Consider the following 20,425-nt stretch of genomic DNA (forward strand, 5'->3'; position numbering starts at 1 on the left):
TTAATAAATTAATCCACAAAATAGGTCCAGCAACCTGAAGTGAAGTACATCAGAGGTGATTACACAGCTGGCAAAGCAGGGATATTAAAAAACAAACTCACCCATAAAAAGTGAGACGCAGGAACCCAATCCTGTGGCCAAGTTTAACCAACTCTCCCTGCCTAGCAGCAGCTCCTGTTAGTAGCACAATTCCTACTTTCTTTAGGGTGCGCAGCCATTTGTATGCACTTTCATCATTGTACATGATTTCTTCAAAAGGTACTTTGGGAAGTTGCAGGTCTGAGCCCCAGTACTGGCGTTCTGAAAGGGCAGAAACAAAGAAACAAGTGCTTAGCTATTTTAGCATCAAAACTCAGGACATAATCAAAGTATGAAGTTAGTGGGATTTCTATGCATTTGTAAACATGCCCTCAATCCTGCTGTCATCCACCTGAAACTGGGCCCACAAGTTTGCATGGATAACAAACAACCTTTATGATGAAATTCAGAAAAACATTGTAGTAAAAAAATTTAAATGACTTTTAACTTATAAGTTGAATGAAAGACCATTTGAAAGGGATATTTTTTGTTAACAGCACATCAGAAATGTGCATATTAATTTTTGTCTGTACTGGTGAACCACAAGGGTGAAAATTTGAAATTAAGACTCCTTCAAGAGTTTCTTGTCTAGGGTAAAATAGCGTGGAGTACCTGAGATCTCCCTCAGAGGTAGTGTTGTATGGATATATAATAATGAAAAGATTATATTCTTGATGAAGGAATAGGAGAAGACACACATTAATATAACAGCTTAGAAGCAGAGTAACTATATCAATTGCATAAATGACCAATCGATTTTCTTTAAGATTTGTCTTCATGAAATCATATCCAGTTATATTAAATTCTGCAGGACGGTGTCATTCCTTGTCTTTCCCTCTGCAGATTATTTGTGAGGGTTTATCTTATTTCAGGAAGATGCAAATGAGTGTCCAAGACGCTAACAAATCGAAGCACTGCTAGAAGGTAAAGAAAATGGTGGAAAGATCTGAGTGATGAGCAAGTTATATCATGCCCATTCTCAAACAAAATTGACTATAAGAGCATATGACATATGCTCTATACCATAACCAGACATTTGCTTCCTGAATAGACCTTGATATGAAAGGTGGAAACCTGCAGCCATTTGTTAGAGGCAGGTATAGACTTGCAGGCAGAACAGAAAGGGCTTTTGAGCCTATATTTCCTTCAGAACTTTTGCTGCTCCCTTCTTTATTTTTGTCCCCTCAAACCAGCAGCAGCTGCACGGCACATCACCCAAAACTATAAGAGTAGTGAAAATTTATGCAGCTTTAAAATTAAGTGCTGCTTAGTCTCATCCTTTCATGTACTTACAGCTGCCCAAATACTGCTAAATATGTAACTTTCTCTAATGGTACAACCATACCTGTATCTATATATATGGATTTTTAACATGTGTCCAATTCTTAGTACTTATTTTCTAGTATCACAGTTCTATAACTGTTATCTGCTTTCATTTAATAATGTTTTTTTAAAATCTCATAACCTATTCTAAAGTGATCACATTCTGGTTGAGTTGGAGAGTTCCCAAATAGGTAAGTCACCTAATACAGAGAGAGGAAATAAAGTTATGACTGGGTGATAACTAGGAAAGAGACACCCAATTACTTTCTCTAGACTGTATTATTTTCTGAGGAAGAGTGCACTCTGCTGTCAGAAAACATGGCCTTATATACATTTGTAAAGATTCTCTACAGAAAAGACAAGCATAACCATTCAGTGACAAAATAAATAATTAGATATGATCATGAGATGTAGGCTTATGAAGGGCTACATGATCCAAATCTCATCTTCCACCATGAATAAGTTGTAAAAATTATGCCTACAGTACTCTCCATTCAACAAGACTGTACCCACTTAAATTTGTGATCTGGATTACAGTGCTGGAGGCTGCACCTGGAAAAGGAAAGGCTTGTTACATGTCTAGCCAGGTAGATGGACACTAAGCCCCCAGGCACGCGGGGGGAGGCACAGTGACTGCTCACACTGTTAGTCCCACTCTGTCTACTTGAAGTGCCAGGATACATCCCCTCACCTGATTAGGCTTCCCCGGGGGAGAATACACAGCTCCTCTAGTGTTGATCTTGGCATCTGGCCACTGAAGGCAAGGTGATGATTTAGCCACAACTTCAGCTATGGTAGTCAAGGTCTTAGGGCAAAGCCCGTGGTTGTTCCCTTTGTCTCCAGGAGCAGAGGCTGCCGCTAACTCCTGGTGCGTCACTGCAGGTCACTTGGGTGTGCACTGGCAGCCAAACCCACCATCCTCTAAACTGCTGCTCTAGATGTGAAGAGGATGGCTCCCACCAGGTACAGGGAGAGAAACTTGGGAACTCAGCTGAGGCTAGCCGTCTTCCCACCAGGTATTTTTGCTCTGCTTGGCTAAAAGCCCTGTGTCCGGGCATTAAGGCATGAGTGCACCTGGATTCTGGGTGCCCCTAATCAGATTCTGGGCTGTGCAATTGTTTATTATCTCTTGCTTTTATTTTTCTTCTTGATTTGGTGTCCTCTTTCCCATGCATTTCCTTCCTTCTCCCTGATGCAACCTTAGATTTTGAGACCTTGACTTGAGTAGAGATGTCAAGAGTGGGATTTTCCTCTCTCTCTTAAGATCTTGAATACAAAGGTAAGAAGGAATTCCTACCAGCAGGTCTAATGAAGAGTGGGCTGCCTTAGCCCTTGTTGGAGGCACTCTCAATTCCAGAGAGAGAGGAACGGCCCAAGTGTTTACAGAGCTAGGCACTCCCTTCACATGCACCTAAAAAGTTTTTCCTTTCCTGCCTCCTTTCTGTCCCAAAACAGAAGTCCCACTCCTTCCACTTCATTCTTCCCAATTTCAGGCAACATTCACCTTCACAGAATCACAGTCATCTAGGTTGGAAAAGACCTTGAAGATCATCTAGACCTTTCTTCAGGTGAGATACAGACACACAGACAGGAAGGATTTAATACTTGTCTCTCACTGTTCTTCATTTTCAGGACTTTGGATGGCTCACGGCAAGCAGTGAGGGCATGTGTCACACTCACCCAAGGGTGAGCCAAGTCTCAAGACTCCCCTTTGAAGTTAAGAAGTGCAGCCAGGAGAGAAGAGCAGGCAATCTCTTTCCCCAGCCCGGGCCTCACCAGCTCCTGTGACACTTGCAGAGGCATTTGGGCTCTGGCCTTCAGGAGAGCAGCCCTCCAGGTCCCTGGAGCAGCTGGAGCCCACCTTTTAGAGATGATTCAGGAAAGGAAAAGAGCTGCTCTCCACTCCTTGTGGTTCACAACAGCGGAAGGCAGCTAATGAGGGAAAACCTATCCAGTTAATCCTGTCTGAGGGCATACATAACAGAAGCAAGTCTTGGGAACTTGCTTAGGGAAAGCCTCTCCAGTTACTAGTGTCTGAGGTACATATCTACAGTAAGTCATGGCAGCCACCCCAAGAGGATTTTTTTTCTTGAATGTTTTCTCTCAAGTAAACATCTAGTCCTTCAAGAGGACTCCAACAAGGATATCACAGACATAGACACACTGAGATAATGTAGTCAGGGACTGCATATAAGCATTTTACAGCATGGTATCACTTCTAATTGCAAAACCAACAATTAGCATTTACGGAAATACTCAAGAAAAAACATGCCCAGAATAAGTAAGCACAAAGGTGAAGACAACAGAACATGTGAAACATAGGAAACAAGTACAAGAAGTAAAGTGTGAAAGACAAACTCCACATGTACAGCAGGTGGAGAAGATAATTGGTAAAACCAAAGTGACCCTACAGGACAACAGGAAACATGCTGGAAAGAAAAACCACAAAGCAAGCCCTGGTTGCAAAAATAAAACAACTCAGTCAAGAGGAGGCATGCTGTTTTTTAGCCTTTCAAAGCAAAAAGAAGAAAAAATGCCAGTAAACAATGAGGAAAAGAAAAAACAAAGGTCTCCTACATCAGGTCTGGCTTCACCAAAAATATTTTTCCACCCTCACCTTAAAAGCTCTTCAAACACCAACTCCAAGGCACAACTACTAAGCCCAGCTCGCTGGTCTTTTATACCTGCGGCTAATTTAGGACAAGCTTGTTAAGGACTAATTGTTTACCTGTGTGTTGATGCTAGTTAAGGACTAGTCCTCAGTGTTGTGTAGTGTTAATGAATGTCAATCCAGCAGAGTGTTGTTTTGATGTTTCAAACTGTGATGATGTGTCTTAAACATATCACCAAATCTGTAACTGCTATATGTAAAAATAAAGGTGTGTGTGGACAGACATGGAGACGCAGTCATACTAGACAGAAAAGGCAGAGCTTGAGATCTTTTATCTTTCTGCTCCAAATGCAGTAGCACTCTCATCTTGCTCAAATAAAACCAAATGGGTGAGGTGCTGGTGGGGGCTGGAGAGCAGAGCTCCTGTGGATGCAGGCTCAGAGGTGCTGGCAGAGTGGGATGTGGGTAGAACCGGGTCTGCTGGGGGGGAGGGTGAGGGCCGGGCAGCAGCAGGGGCTGAAGGAGCCCCCCATGGACAACCAACGGTGGATGTGGAAACCCAAACCCACACAGCGTCCAGGGTGGGAGTTACACTGCAACCTGGCCCGAACACACACAACCAAAGGTACTGAAGATGCGACAGACCAAACACATCAACAGGCTCCTTGATATGATAAACAAAAGAGAAGAAAAAGACATTAGAGCTAAAGATGGACAGTTTCAATATATGGGGACAATGCTGGGGTCACCTGAGGTCAACCAATTAGCCCATGGGGTTACTTGAGGTCAAACTGGGGCCTTGAGACCATGCTGGGGTTACCTGAGGTCAACCAATTAGCCCATGGGGTTACTTGAGGTCAAACTCGGGCCTTGAGACCACGCTGGGGTTACCTGAGGTCAACCAATTAGCCCATGGGGTTACTTGAGGTCAAAATCGGGCTTTGGGACCACGGTGGGGTTACCTGAGGTCAACCAATTAGCCCATGGGGTTACTTGAGGTCAAACTCGGCCTTTGGGACCACGCTGGGGTTACCTGAGGTCAACCAATTAGCCCATGGGGTTACTTGAGGTCAAACTGGGGCCTTGAGACCACGCTGGGGTTACCTGAGGTCAGCCAATTAGCCCATGGGGTTACCTGAGGTCAAACTGGGGCCTTGAGACCACGCTGGGGTTACCTGAGGTCAACCAATTAGCCCATGGGGTTACTTGAGGTCAAACTTGGCCTTTTTGACCACACTGGGGTTACCTGAGGTCAACCAATTAGCCCATGGGGTTACTTGAGGTCAAACTGGGGCCTTGAGACCACGCTGGGGTTACCTGAGGTCAACCAATTAGCCCATGGGGTTACCTGAGGTCAAACTTGGCCTTTTTGACCACACTGGGGTTACCTGAGGTCAACCAATTAGCCCATGGGGTTACTTGAGGTCAAACTCGGGCCTTGAGACCACGCTGGGGTTACCTGAGGTCAACCAATTAGCCCATGGGGTTACTTGAGGTCAAACTCGGGCTTTGGGACCACGCTGGGTTACCTGAGGTCAACCAATTAGCCCATGGGGTTACTTGAGGTCAAACTTGGCCTTTTTGACCCACTGGGGTTACCTGAGGTCAACCAATTAGCCCATGGGGTTACTTGAGGTCAAACTCGGGCCTTGAGACCACGCTGGGGTTACCTGAGGTCAACCAATTAGCCCATGGGGTTACTTGAGGTCAAAATCGGGCTTTGGGACCACACTGGGGTTACCTGAGGTCAACCAATTAGCCCATGGGGTTACTTGAGGTCAAACTTGGCCTTTTTGACCACACTGGGGTTACCTGAGGTCAACCAATTAGCCCATGGGGTTACTTGAGGTCAAACTGGGGCCTTGAGACCACGCTGGGGTTACCTGAGGTCAACCAATTAGCCCATGGGGTTACCTGAGGTCAAACTTGGCCTTTTTGACCACACTGGGGTTACCTGAGGTCAACCAATTAGCCCATGGGGTTACTTGAGGTCAAACTTGGGCCTTGAGACCACGCTGGGGTTACCTGAGGTCAACCAATTAGCCCATGGGGTTACTTGAGGTCAAACTGAGGCCTTGAAACCATGCTGGGGTTACCTGAGGTCAACCAATTAGCCCATGGGGTTACTTGAGGTCAAACTTGGCCTTTTTGACCCACTGGGGTTACCTGAGGTCAACCAATTAGCCCATGGGGTTACTTGAGGTCAAAATTGGCCTTTTTGACCACACTGGGGTTACTTGAGGTCAACCAATTAGTCCATGGGTTTACTTGAGGTCAAACTCGGGCTTTGGGACCACGGTGGGGTTACCTGAGGTCAACCAATTAGCCCATGGGGTTACTTGAGGTCAAACTTGGCCTTTGGGACCACGCTGGGGTTACCTGAGGTCAACCAATTAGCCCACGGGGTTAGTTGAGGTCAAACTGGGGCCTTGAGACCACGCTGGGGTTACCTGAGGTCAACCAATTAGCCCATGGGGTTACTTGAGGTCAAACTGAGGCCTTGAAACCATGCTGGGGTTACCTGAGGTCAACCAATTGTCTAATTATCTGCCCTTTCCGGCCCATGTCATGGGGGGTTACTGTACCCACTTGCTCGTGCCCAGGTTATTTTACCAGCACCAGCTTTTCCAACACACTCGCTAAGGATCTGTACAAATTCAGATGGTTTCACAGGGCCAATTCAGTGCTGCCCTCCCTGCCTGCTCTATGTTGTTTTTTGATGCCTTCTCCCTAGGAATGCTGTTATTATTTATGCTGAATTTCTTATAATTTAGTATTTCCATTCCTTTTATTGCAAGTAAATAATGCTGCTTCTCTCTGTGGAGCTTTCATCCAGCCATTCAAAACCGTCAGCCTTTCAGCTACAAGGTGTAGGATTTGTGATCTACATACACTGTTTGACTTTTAGACTTTCCCCCACAGCTCCCAGAACTACACTGTTGAACATGACCAGCATCATCCCATGTAAAAACGAGCCACGTTGGTGAAAAACAGATCCGTGCCAAGAACATTAAAAAAATTCTCTATGTAGTATTATGAAGAATAGAGGAGCCAGTTTTAAAATAATTTTCAGCAAATGCTGTGAATTATGTGAAACTTTTTCCCTGCTGAAATTGATTTTTTACTCTTACCAAAAAGTTGCCACATCTGAAATCAAGACTATTTTATTTTAGTTGCCAAAGAAAGATGCATACAGAGATGCACAAAGGTTATGGATCTCTCCATGGCTGATGGTGCCAAAGGGTTATCTCAGAGACTGCAACTGGAGATATCCAGGACTTCCTAGGTGGACAACTATGGATTTTGCTGCTGCCATCTTTCCATAGCAAGATCCTGTGTCTTACCCACATGGCTCACAACTGTGCATCAAATGTACGGAATACGTTAGAGGAAAATGTACGATTAAAACTTCCAGCAGAGCTCGATGAAGAAGCTTGCTCAATAACCTGAGGGCAGTGGTTTCAGTTTCCTTTGTCCATGTCCATGAAACATTTTTCATCCCCAAGCACAGCTGGAGGAGCTCTCTACTGCTGGAGCCACCTCGCAGCTCTCCCTCTAGGAGTGTTTCACTTGCTTGTAACTTTGGTAACCCTTAACTGTTTGGGCTGAGGTTTTCCATGGTAGTATCTGCCGAAAATAATTTTGAGACAGCTTCAACAATGACGACAACGGATCAAAAGCCTAGACCAGTGAAAAATGAGTAGTACAGCCAAGTCAAAATTTCTATATTGGCTTAGTGGAGAAGTTTTAATGCTTTCATTCATCAAGTGTCAAGTTTGGCAAATAAGTTGTTCACGTGCTTGGAATGTACATTTGCCATTCCTGTGAAACTCGTCAAGTTTGGCCAGTGCTTACAGCTTTGGAAAATATCACCTTGCAGATGCTCCACAGACCCTTTTTTTTTCAGTTTGGCAGCAAAATTGTCCAAATATTCCTTTCACACTGAGTATGCTCCAGAGCTTGGGTGAGGGATATAGCAGGAACATTGCAAAACACAGATGATGAAAGTAATTTTCATGTAAAATTAGCAGACTCACAGGAAACAAGGCCAAATATAGCACCACCTGTGTGCTTCAAAAATTGTGTAATTCTCATCTCTAACATCCGTTCCCCTAGGACTTCTCTTGCCTGTGGACTTCAGAATACTCTGAAGTTTGAGAAGATATAATAAGAATATGATTGTTCTTCCCCAAGTGATAGGATGTGCCACTGACTCCCCAGACTGATGCAGAACTGAGCGTCGGCTCAATATTCATACTTTCCATCAGTCCACACATAATTTTGCGCAAACTCAGATCATGTTCATATCATACCTGTAGCATATAAGAGATTTAGAAAAAAAATACTGATAAAAGTCATTTGTCCATGTGGAGAAGCCAGGGCAAATTGGGACGCTGCAGGAAGAACCTCTTTGTTAACCATCTGTTTACAACTACTCCAGACAGTATATTTTAAGGTTTTCAGAGACATTTTAATTTCCTTCAATAAAAGGCAATGCTGTAGCCATTCATTAGTGCAGGTAAACCCACATAATAATAACTAAACCCCATGATTCTTTATTTTGGCCTCAATATTCATAGGCCAAGATCACTTTGCTAAAATAATCAAGATCCCACCCCCCATTTTTTCCCCCAGACTAATCCTGTCAGGACCAATTTTGCTAGACAACACTGAAACAAATATCACCTAAGTTTTAATGGCTCCAGTGCATCCAGTCAAGAACTCAAGGGATCAGTAATGTAGACAGAAAGCGAAAAGGCAGGAAATTAATCATGGAGGCCAAAGCACAGCTTCTCACCAGGACACCTTCTGGAGTCTGTCAGTTGTTAATGCAGTTAACTTTAATTTAATTTGTCTGTGCTACTAGCAGAGGACACTGGAATCCACAGTTGTGGGTCACATTTGCTACTTTACAACTAATAGTGATTTTTTTCTGCAGCTGAAAGAATTCCAAAGAAGAATGTCCTAAAATACTGCACGGTATCCCTGGACCCATCCTGGTCTTTTGGTTATTTGTTTACTTATAGGGAGCTATAAATAGTACAGGGAGTTTAAAATAGCACAGCATTTCAAGTCAAACGACATGGTTGCCCATGCCTGCGAAAGCAAGCTGCTACAGAGACTTGGAAGTGATTTTATTGTTACAAATTGCATTTGTAAGCATTGTTAGTACATTAAAACTGAAACGACTACAGGTTTACTAGTATAAATGAATCTTAGGTCAAGATATAACTTTTACTAAGCTGCCTTGCTAGAAAGCATCATTGGTAATTGTTCTCTCCCTTGCATTTGCACTACTGCTTACCCATGTATATTTATGATAGCAAATACACCACACATACCAGTAGCTGTAACATTGAAACAGTTGTTAATAATAAGTGGTACTAAGATTTCCTCAGAAACCATTTTTTTCTATTGTAAAACTCTGGTTTTAATGCTTATAATCTTCAGCAAAATACAATCTTTTGGGCTGACCTTTTTTTATGCTGAAGGTTCCCTTTTATTGAATTTATGAGGTCAGTCAAAAGGATCAGCTGTGTCTTAGCACAAAACTGAACATGGAGTACACTTTTTGCTCATTTGAAAAAATTCCAGCAAAGGCTCTAATTCCTCTGATTTTGGTGACTGAGGCAATGTCAGAAATACATTTTGGTGAATCCCTCCCTCCCCTCAAGCTTGTGGAGGTACAAGTCCACGAGGAGACTCAGTAACAGACCTTCCTACAGCTTCACAGCTGAAAGCGTCCCAGCGCTGTGCTGCCCAGGCAGCCGACCACCACCCGTGGATGCAGCGAGCTGGGAGAGACGAGAAGGGAAGATGAGCTGAGCCGTTCCTGTGCTCTCTGTTAAGAGTCTATCCCGGGCTCCAGAGGAGGAAAGACATGAACTGAAGGGTAGAAGCAGCTGCCAGGGAGGAGAAAGAGATGCATTACCTCAGGAAAAACTCAGGGAAACTGAAGTGGGAACTCGGTGGTAGAAAGAGGTGGGTCTGGAGACTGAATAAAAACTGCTGCTGGCTGCAGAGGAATCTGGGGCCAAGTAAGGGGAGCTGGGGTACCCGCTTAGCAACAAGAGTTAATAGTTCAGTGATAACAGCCTGCCACTGGCAGCTGAAAGCAAAGTGAGAGAGCTCCAGAAAACACTAAGGCTCTTCTAACTATCAGACAACAGACACTTTTTTTCCCATTTTGTACAAATGGCCAGAAACTGCCAACAGGTGCCTTGCACTGAGACATGATCAGTGACCCTTCTCATGTAATTTCTGGGGTGAAAACACTCTGCCCAGGGAGTGGTGTAATTTATTTCCTGAGGGGTGTCCAGAGTCGAAGGTGCTGAGGGGTGGGATGGCCCAGCCCTGAGAGCCACCAGCTGCCCAGCTCCTGGGCTCTGCACCGCTGTACCCCTGTGCCGGCTGCTTGATGGACCTCTGCCCTGCTCCCACCTCCCACACCGCCTGCTACCACCCGAAATGTTCACACAGGGTATTCAACTCTAATTCACCGGAAAAAATCATTTTATCACTGAACAGAGAGCATGCAAGCCTTTATAACCCCCCACCACGACAGCACTCTGTCCCCTCCACTGATTTCAGCTGGGCTGGCTGCGGTCCCACGAAGAGGCAGCGTGCAACCACCCACCTCAGAGCTGCCAACTGCTGTGGCTTGGCTGATACCAGAAGCAAGATTACCCTGGTGATTGCAATTCCCCAGGCTCCTTGGTAGAAGCTTTGGGTCTTACATATTTGAGACTTTTTGTGGGGTACCAATGTTAACTTACAGAACGAGGCAATGAGGTGTCATCTGCTGACTTGACCTGAAAAACAGTGCTGGTGGCAGATACAAAGACCATTTGGAGAGATACACCTGCCCCTCAAAATTATTGTAATGCACAGGAATAGATGTGGGGTAAGTCCTTTCTCTCCTGTATGAAAGACCTATTTCAGATTAATACCCCCAAATACAACACTGCCTGCCTCCTTGCTCTCTTCTCACAAATTTCCACTTGTAAAATCTCATTTACTGGTTGGTATGCACAGATAAACAGGTACACATGTTCAAACCAAAGACATTGCACAGTAATGGGTAAACAGGACAAAGATGCTATTTTTTTTTTTGTATAATTTTTGCATTGATTCTAATTTTTTGCAAAACTCAAAACATTAGCGTTTTAAGTCAAGCCTTCTCTTAAACACTGAATCAGGGCTCTTATTCTTACAATGAAGACATAATTGATTTCCGTTGCTTTTATGCATTTAGTCTGAAGTGGCTTATTCTTATGAGACTGCACAGTAAAGCGTGAAAAGATTTTATCTATTTCACAGAACAACTGTTTGTTTAAATCACATCTAGCTTACTTGGTATTTTAGCTAATATTCAGTAAACTTCTCCAATCATCAGAGAGATTACATACTAGAAATGAGACCATAAACATTTAAAAAATGCAGATGGCATCATTGATATAACCCCTATACCTCTCTTTATTCCAACATCCCTCCAACAGACAGGACCAATAAAAACTATTACATATTCCAAGCAGCTTTCAGAATGGGAGCTCTAGGGGATTTCAGCTGGTGACTGAGGGACATGCTGCACTTTGAAGAGATGTAAAGGGCCAGGTTTAGAGGGGTTTTTTTCCTCTCTCTAGATACAGATAGCAATTACAAAATGCAGTGTGCTCATAAAAAATCGAACCCAGACACTACATAGTTACAACATTTTTCGACAGTTGCAAAGTCTGCAAATTTCCAACCACTAATACTTCTCTCCCCTTTGGCTAAGGATAGTTAGAGACCGTCCAAGAAACACAACGCACATACCCAAATATAAGCTATCCACATAGACCATCTTTTATACTCTACCCTGTGTTTCAAAGAAGCTGTAGTATGATTGACAAGCTGCTGAATTTCACAACATGTTCACAAAATGAAAAAAGCACAATCCTTGAGGAGAGATATAATCTCACCTCATTAAATTCCTTTTTGAGACCACTCCATGGCCTGCTACTCACTGCTCCAGTGTGTTTAACTCAATAAACATCCCTTCACACACTTGAAAGATGGGGAAAAAATAAATTTTGAATGTTTTCCTTTTTCTCTGTTAAAAGTTATGAAATTAAAATAGCTTTATGTATGCTGCATGAACTGCCAAGAATATCCTTTAAAAGACAGATTTAAGCTTCAGTGTTGGTGCAGGTAAATGACCATGTGAAAACTAATGGAATGCTTTATGTTTCAACTTTTCCTTCCTAGTCTTTCTTGCTGTACTGCTAATAAATATTTTCCTCATCTTCCTTATATAAAACAAAGAGTAGAGGAATATTAGTATTTCAAGGAATATACCAATATATTTTTCCCCACTTTGGGAAATAATTATATGCACCTGGAATTTACCTGCAGCTTCACAAGCCGCAATCTTCCCAAAGTACATGGACTGTAGAGTCCTCTTGTTGCCGATTCCTACCGTGCTAATACAGGATGCCCCTTCCGCAGCCAGTGGCCATGGACTGTGGGTGTTGGGTTTTGGGGTGGTTTTGGCTTTTGTTGCAAACACCTGTTTTGCCACAGCACTATAAAACAGTGCATGCTCAGCATACCTGGCTGGGACTGTCCTCGATTTCAGTATAACAAATCAGCCAACCCTTATAGCTGACCTGTGGAGAACATTCAAGGAACAACCACCCATTTGGTTTTACTCTCAACCAGACCCCCTGCAGTGGAGGCCATCAGCTGGCCTCATGTCTCCAACTCTACGGAACCAAGGGAGACAAAAGCTGAATTCAAAATGTTTCTTTAAGTAAGCTGCAAGTACAATCTTTTCCCTGTGTGAAAACTATCAATCATGTGAATCCCACTACGGTACTGGAAATTTATCCTTTCCCAGACTCTGCAGTGTATTCAGGAGTCAACACTGCCTACTGACTGAAGAGATGTTTAACCTTTACAGTACCACTGTGATGTGGAAATTGCAAAATTCCAAGGAAACCAAACTGTTCACTGATACTCTCCAGGCACCTACTAAAACTGAGAAATGGTTCAAGTAAAGCAGCTTCTTAGGCTTTATTTTTTGATGTTTAGCTACTTTGTATTAAAAAAAAAAACAACCAACCAACCAACCAAAGACAGAAAGTGGTAAATAGAGTTAAATCCTGCCTGGCAAGAGCATAAACTCAAAGTTCCAGTTCTCTCACATAAATTCACTTCCAGTGACAAGTGCAGCCAGCATCCTCAGTGGTTTGAGTTTGTTTTTCTTTTTAAAGGTGCAGGCTGGTACACAAACGCTTATAAATCCTACCTCATGTTTCAGAGAAGAAAGGCTCCAACTTCGCAGCCCTTCAACAACGTCTTGATTCAGCCAAGAGCTTAGTCTTTGAGCTACTGCAGAAGCAACCTTTCCCCCTTGACATTTGCCAATACACTCTGTAATGACACAGCGGTAAATGTGCCAAAAGTTGAAAACGCATTGTGTACAGCTCCAAGTATTACTAATCTTGGGAAACGTATGGAACGCAGCAGCAGTTGGTATCTGGGAGGAAAAAAAAAAAATCCAGTGCAGCTTGTAAACTTATTGCTATTAAAAACATGCCCTCATTTGGTGTCTTAAAATGTTCCTTTTAATTTGAAAATTTATATAGTTTGTCTGAGCTCAAATTTTTACCTATTTTGAACAGCATTAAGAAAATCTGTTCACATAGGTACACATGCATTTGTATAGTCACGTATCTACCATGAACATGGAAAACAAACTGTTCCTTCTCTCTCTCCCCCCATGCTGTGGCTTGATTTATTTGATGTTTCTAGACCACTAATCATGTACAGTGCTTTACAATTGGCCCTTTGTAGTCTTTCTCGATGTATGGTGCCCAAAACTGATACACACTGCGGAAGCCTTACTCCATCAAATGGACAAGGACTGCTTCACCTCTTCTGCAGGTTAGACTTCTCTTTGGACTCAGTTGAAAGCAATGTTTGCCTGCCAGCACAGGCTCACATTCAGCCTGTGTGCAGCACCAACCCACCCAACTGGCGTGGTTACCAAACAGCTGCCGAGCTGCAGGATCCTACAGGAAACCCTGATGCAATGACTGTGGATGCTGAAGCAACATGAAGGAAAGGGACTGCAGAGAGACACTTGGCTCATGTGCTTTTACTACACTGCTGCTGGAGACTGAGCATTAGGCTAGATGAACTAGTCACCCAACCCATTAAAGCACTTTTAATGTTTTTACCATTTCTTCTATTTGTCAAGGTCATTAAGAATTGTAACCCTCGTCCTTCAACACATTTCCAGTTGACCCCTAGGTGATGTCACCAGCAAATTTAATATGGCTATTGCTTTCCATCACAGTCATGGATAAAAATAAGGAATGGTGCTGCATTAAAGCACAGACCTTCCCAAAACTTATCTTGATATATCATTCTGTCTTGATGGTAAAGCATTACAGCTACCCTTTGACTATTTTTTAATTATGATGCATTTCCTCAGCATATTCATGAAAACTTCATGTGCAACAGGGTCAAATGCTTTATGCTAAGAATGTGAATGTGACCACTTTGTTTAATACTAAATATGCCAAAGAAAATGATGAAAAACTATCAAAGAACAAAGTTGGATACTTAGAGCACAAGTCAAACCACTGCCTTTACTGCACTGTATAAACCTTCCAAAATATTAGAAAGGCATCATCTCCATAAACAAAAAGAAGCAGAAAAAAATTTTAGAGGCGTGACTAAAATAAAGTGCTTCATTTGTAGCAATAAACCCATACAAAATGGAAAGGAACTCACAGCATTTACATACCAGCTCAAGGCTGTATGCATAATACATGTTTTCACTATTAGTGAAGAAGAAATTGGTTGACACCGTACTGCCTTTCTGCAGCTGACTATCAGATGGTTACTTACATCAGGTGCATATAGTAAACTGCAGAGAGTAGTTTCTAGCACAGAATTTCCTAAGGCCTTTTAAATCTTTATGCTTTACATATTAGTAATTGTGGGGTTTATTTCAGAAAGACCTTAGAGCTTACTTCAAATATATTGGTGCCAGTATTAATCCTTTTAGTAGCTGCAATAGATCTGAGGTCTAATTTGTAACACTTATGTCTGACATACACATGAACTACTTTTAAACAACTCACATTTGTATGAAAAGCAGTGAAGGACGACCACTCCTGACTGGTCCCAGAGACCATCACAGCCAGGTAAGTACAACAGTAGTAGGAGAGAGACAAGTAACAGGTCTACACTAAAATAAGCAGTATTTATAAAGATTTCCTTCTCCTCGGCCCCAGATGAAAATGTTATATGCTGTCCAATGTTTACAATTTGACAAATTATCAGGTCCATAATTCTTTGGAAAAGAGACAGGAAAGCATACATCATAAAAAAGATCCTGTGATGTGAAGATATTTAAGTTCTTCCACTTAACAATATTTTTTAAAAAGTCTATATCAAAGTCTTAGAAAATTGTGTGCCCCACAGGGCATGTTATTCTCCCATATACTGAACAACGGGAACTTTATTCCTGTTTTTATCTGCAAAATCCCTTCAGCCTGAAAATCTATCAAGAAGCTGCACTGAACAGGGACTGTACTCTTTGCCAGTATTTCCTGGTAGTAATGGATCCCACTCATGTTCTTCATTATTTTATCATGTCAGCATAGCACATTTCTTCCCACGGGGTAACCACAGTTAATATAGTTTCCACTGTACTACAGTAGAAATCTAAGAACATACGCTCTGAAAGCTGAAGGGGTAAGAAAGGCAGGAATGAGCCACTGGTGCCTGGACAGCCTTGGGTCTCGCACAGCACAGTTGCAATTGCCAAATTAAAAATCTTTATGTTTACAAACGTAGCTGAACAATTCATAAGGGATAAAAACAAAGGTCTTGTAGACTTACTTTGTGTCTTTACTGATCATTTACATTATGACTAATAAAACCCCAGATCTATGTGCTTTTCAAAATGGGAAGAATGAAATACTTTTGAAAGAATTAATGAGCCACTGCCTCTTCTAATTTCAGAACAATAATTAGGGGGGGGGGGGGGGGGGGGAGAGAAAAAAAAGAATCCCATTTCTTGATCATACCAGATTAGTCAAAAAAAGCCATCTATATTAGAGTTTGCACAAAATGAGAAGATGGCCTTTGCCCAGTTCCTGCAGGTGGTGTGCATGCATCAACAAACACTTGGAAATATTCAGCATTTACTATGCAGGCTGGGACAGTGCTGGTCAAAACCTATACTGGAGTCATGTGGGAAAGAAAGTCTAGACATCATAGATTAACTCACTTCACCTAAAATTATTTTGTCTACAATGAGTGTTTTAATGTTTGTTCAAGGCCCAGTGTATTTTTGCTGTATTGTGAATTATGTATATGGCAGTCTAACTCATGGGGGCTGTTCTTATTAATTATTACTACCGGATAAATTCAAACGACCAAACCCTTAGTTAAAAATAACTTTTAACTTCTTCACCTTAAAATTATCATCTCTCGGGACCTAGTAGAAAAACTGAAAGCACCACTGATGCTGTTAACATCCCGCTTCAAACTTTGGTGGAGCTGGATATATATCCAATATCATATTATCACATTTTAAAGAACAATCATCATCTACAACCTTTCACCTTGGGTTAAAAGCTTAACCTAACCTAAGGTTAAAAATATAAAATAGCACCAGATACTACCTCTGCTGAGTCTTCCTCTGCTCCACCCAATAGGAAAACATCATTGTGATATTATTTAATTTCCCCCCCCACACACATCCTATTGCTGGGATGTCAGCGTCTTGGAAAATCAGCCTCAGCAAATGCAATGCAATGCAGCGAGAGGCTGGAAAGCACCTGATGTACTCAGTGTCTCCCACAAGCTTCCTCTACGACACACAAAATCTGAGTTACAGAGAGACTGTACGAGGTGTTAAATCACTCCTGTGATGTTTGTTGGGGAGAACACAAGTAAACAGGAGGGAAAAAAAGAGTATCTTGGAGACATCGGAGCTGGAGAAGTAGCAGATGGCTCTTTGGCTGCTCTTTTGGAAATATCTTGTAAACTGGACTGAAACAAGTCTTGATACACACAAATAGTGGACTTTGAATACTACACGGATAGGATCTGCCAGGGTTTCTAAAAGGGGCATGTTGACATATTGCCACAGAGCTATTTATAGTCACTTCCATCAAGCAGAGAAAAATCTGACCTACTCTTCTTTTCGGGTTTGACACATACATGACATCTAGTTTTTTGAATCAGAAATTATGATGAAAAAACATCATAAAAGCAACATGAAAAGCAAATAAGAACTTGAAAAAAAAAAAGAAAGGGAAAAAAAAGAAAGAAAAAAAAAAGAGCCACAGCTGTGATAATGTCAGCAGTGAAGGTTAACCTCTAACTACAGCAGTCTGGTCAGCTTGCTCTTTTATTTGTTGAACCAGCATGCAAGGCTGGCATTCCATATCATCGTCGGTAATACTATACTGCTGGGATATGATTAGCTACTTAAGGGCATGTAATTTGTAGTGTGTAAATCCACTGACCAGAAAGAAGCAAATTCTAAACTTACCCCGATACACAAGGAGAAACAGGTCTTAAACAGCCAGCAAGCAAACTCACATGCTTTGTAACTGCAGCCCTTTTTGCAGCTGAAACCTGAGAAAAGCTGGGAGAAGCTGCCCATCACCATGAGCCAGGTCTTCTCTGGGAACACGGGGAAGAGCAGAAGGACACTACTAAACAAAGCCAAAGTTAATGCAAGCCCTTATTTAGTGTGACTTATATAAACATATTTCTTCAGATCCACCATAAAAAAAAAGAATTTGCAAAAGCATTGCCCAAAGAATAAAACATATCTTTGGTGTATATTTTACGTTGATGAAGAGCGGTAGCAGAGGGAAGAACTGGCCTCCAAAACAAGCATTGTATTTAGATGCTGAGAGTAAGCACTGTGTAAATGTGTGCATACAAAGGCAAATCAGCCAGTTAGACTTCATAATGGGGGAAAAAGTAGCATTACCTCTGAAATATTGAAATCTTAGTTACTGATACCTTTACATAACCAGAGATCTAGACTAATTTGCCTAGGCATTAATTAAAGCAATGCTTGATTTCTATTGATCAAAGGCTACAAAGCATCTTGCTAGCTTCCAGAGCATCTTCATTTTCCCAAATAAAAATTTTTACTACCTGAGAAATCAAGTCTAGTTTCCCTGAATGAGGTTTGCATCTTCACAATGTTCATTCTGGGAACATGCCCAACCTTTCAAAATAGTAAACAGTGTAGTTTATTCTTGCCAAAGCTAAGCAGACACGAACTTTTATATCACTAAAGGGAAAACAGTTCCATTCTGAACTACAAAGAGTCTGTTACATGATCCACTGAAATGAATGGAAATATTACTCATCACTTAATTTTTAAGCCAGATATAAAAAGCTGAATCTTAAGAACTGGCTTTTGTTTAGGAGAATGGGTGCTAGAAGCTAAGGAATATCTGACCTGCAGAAACTGGGAAAGATAACTGGCCCCTTCAGTTGTCCCTAAGTGCCAAACAAAGCTCAGATGCAGGAGATACCTAGGGCCATATATTTTCCCATTTCTCATCTTTCAGGGAAAAAAAACAACACCGAAACAAACTTTCTTTTCTTTGTTAGAGTAAAAAACACCATAGAAATGGCATAAAACCAATCGCGGATTTGCCTTTTGCTGAGCTCTGACGAAACTGATACCTGGATCTGAGTTTCACACCATCAACCTGACTCTAGTTTCTTTTTTCTAAAGTAATAATACTATTTTAATGGATACTGCCTTAACTCTGAACACAGATTCACAACTTTCTGCAACAGCAGATCTCACAGGAACACAGTCAAGAGCAACAGCAGAAGTCTTGCAAGTTTTCACACTTTTCATGCTTACAATCTGAAAGACTGCCAAAGAAATGATGTGCATCATGACAAACCTAGTGGGTTTATAATTACTCACTCAAAAGGGTGAGTGATTTGTACTGGGTAAATGTTACACTGCTGGTTGCACAAAATGCTTCATGACCAAAAAACAGTCAACTACAGCAATAAGTATGGGACGCAGAGCAAACACAACCTGAACTTTAGCACTAGACACTGCTAGGCTACACAGTTACTTTTTAACAAAAGGCCATGGAAAGGGAAAATTTTTTATTTCAGTTATAACTCCCTTACAATTCTAAATATTCTCTCTAAAAATAAAAATTTAAATCATTTTAACAGCACACACACACTTGCGTTGTTACATAGACCACTGCTGGTCCACAAGGCTCATTTTTGAGACCTACTAACACTTTCTGGAAAGAAAAGGCTTTTATGAAAGTAAATGCAGCCCAACCAGTTGAAGTCTTCTCATATCCAGCGGTTAGAAGAGGAAAAGGGTAACCATGGGTTCCTGTCGTGCATACACAGCCTGGCCCTGAGCACCAGGAGTGACTGCCACTGCTCCAGCTCTCGGTGGAGGACCTGGTCCTCACACAGGGACCTCTCCTCGGGACTACCAGGGTCACACCTCTTGCATTTGAAACAAGCATGACAGATGTGGTTTTAATTCCTACCTGGTAAAAACAAATCTTCTCGCATTTCTGCTCTGGCTTCTTCAGAGAAGCATCGTTTTTTCAACCACTCGGCTTCATATTCACTTGCGTGTTCATCGGGCCATGTAATAGAGATCTTCCAACATAAAACAAAAGATAATTTTAGTACAAAAAACTCCAAAAACCACCACCTAGAAAAAAAAAAACCCTTAGAAATTGCACAAATTTTAATATTTAGATCAATAATATCACAGTTAAGCTTTCCCCCGAGCATGATGGCAAACAAATGCAAACGCAACCTGAACATCATCCAAATTCTGACACCTTTTATAAATGGTTATTTTCACATGAACCCATGACCTAATTTGCTGTTTTGTGTGGGCTGCTTTCACAATGGGAGCTGTGCTTAGCAGAAAGAGGAGAATCACAGAAGCTGGCACGTATTACCAGGCAGAGCACTTCACCACAACTCAGAAGAGAGCAAAAATATCTTCTAAAACACTGACAGCTTGTTAAAAAAGAAGAAGGACAAGACAGACAGGCAAAAAAGAAATGCTAGGAGAGAAATCCCTCTCCTACCTTTGAAGTCTTCCCTCTTTCATATAGATTTTAATAAGGTGCTTTTTTTAATTTCTGAAAAAAACATTGAAGGAAAGCGTATGGCTTTGCTTGTCATGAACTGAAAGAGCTCAGTGCAGCACACACCCTCAGCTGAATTCTCACGGCTGTTGAGTAGGTATCAATTCCCATTTCACATAATTCTGCTCGTTCACATGACATGGCCAGTATCAGTTTAGGATTAGTGCTGTGCTTTCATCAGTTCCTGAGTGTAAGTGGAAGCAGACAATCCCTCTACTATCAT

At 41.9% G+C, this 20,425-nt stretch overlaps 1 protein-coding gene across 2 annotated transcripts in view; it reads right to left on the minus strand.

The window, feature by feature from the left end:
* Window positions 1-20,425, minus strand: part of BBOX1 (gamma-butyrobetaine hydroxylase 1) — a 43,230-nt gene that overhangs the window by 14,978 nt on the left and 7,827 nt on the right. For both annotated transcript variants that reach the window (XM_074842346.1, XM_074842348.1), the window contains exons 3-4: window positions 19,585-19,699; window positions 102-300 (exon numbers count right to left, since the gene is read on the minus strand). In XM_074842346.1, the coding sequence (XP_074698447.1) occupies window positions 102-300; window positions 19,585-19,699 (314 nt within the window). The remainder of the gene's footprint in view (window positions 1-101; window positions 301-19,584; window positions 19,700-20,425) is intronic.

This window comes from Strix aluco, chromosome 16 (assembly GCF_031877795.1).
Source record: "Strix aluco isolate bStrAlu1 chromosome 16, bStrAlu1.hap1, whole genome shotgun sequence".
Lineage (NCBI taxonomy): Eukaryota > Metazoa > Chordata > Aves > Strigiformes > Strigidae > Strix > Strix aluco.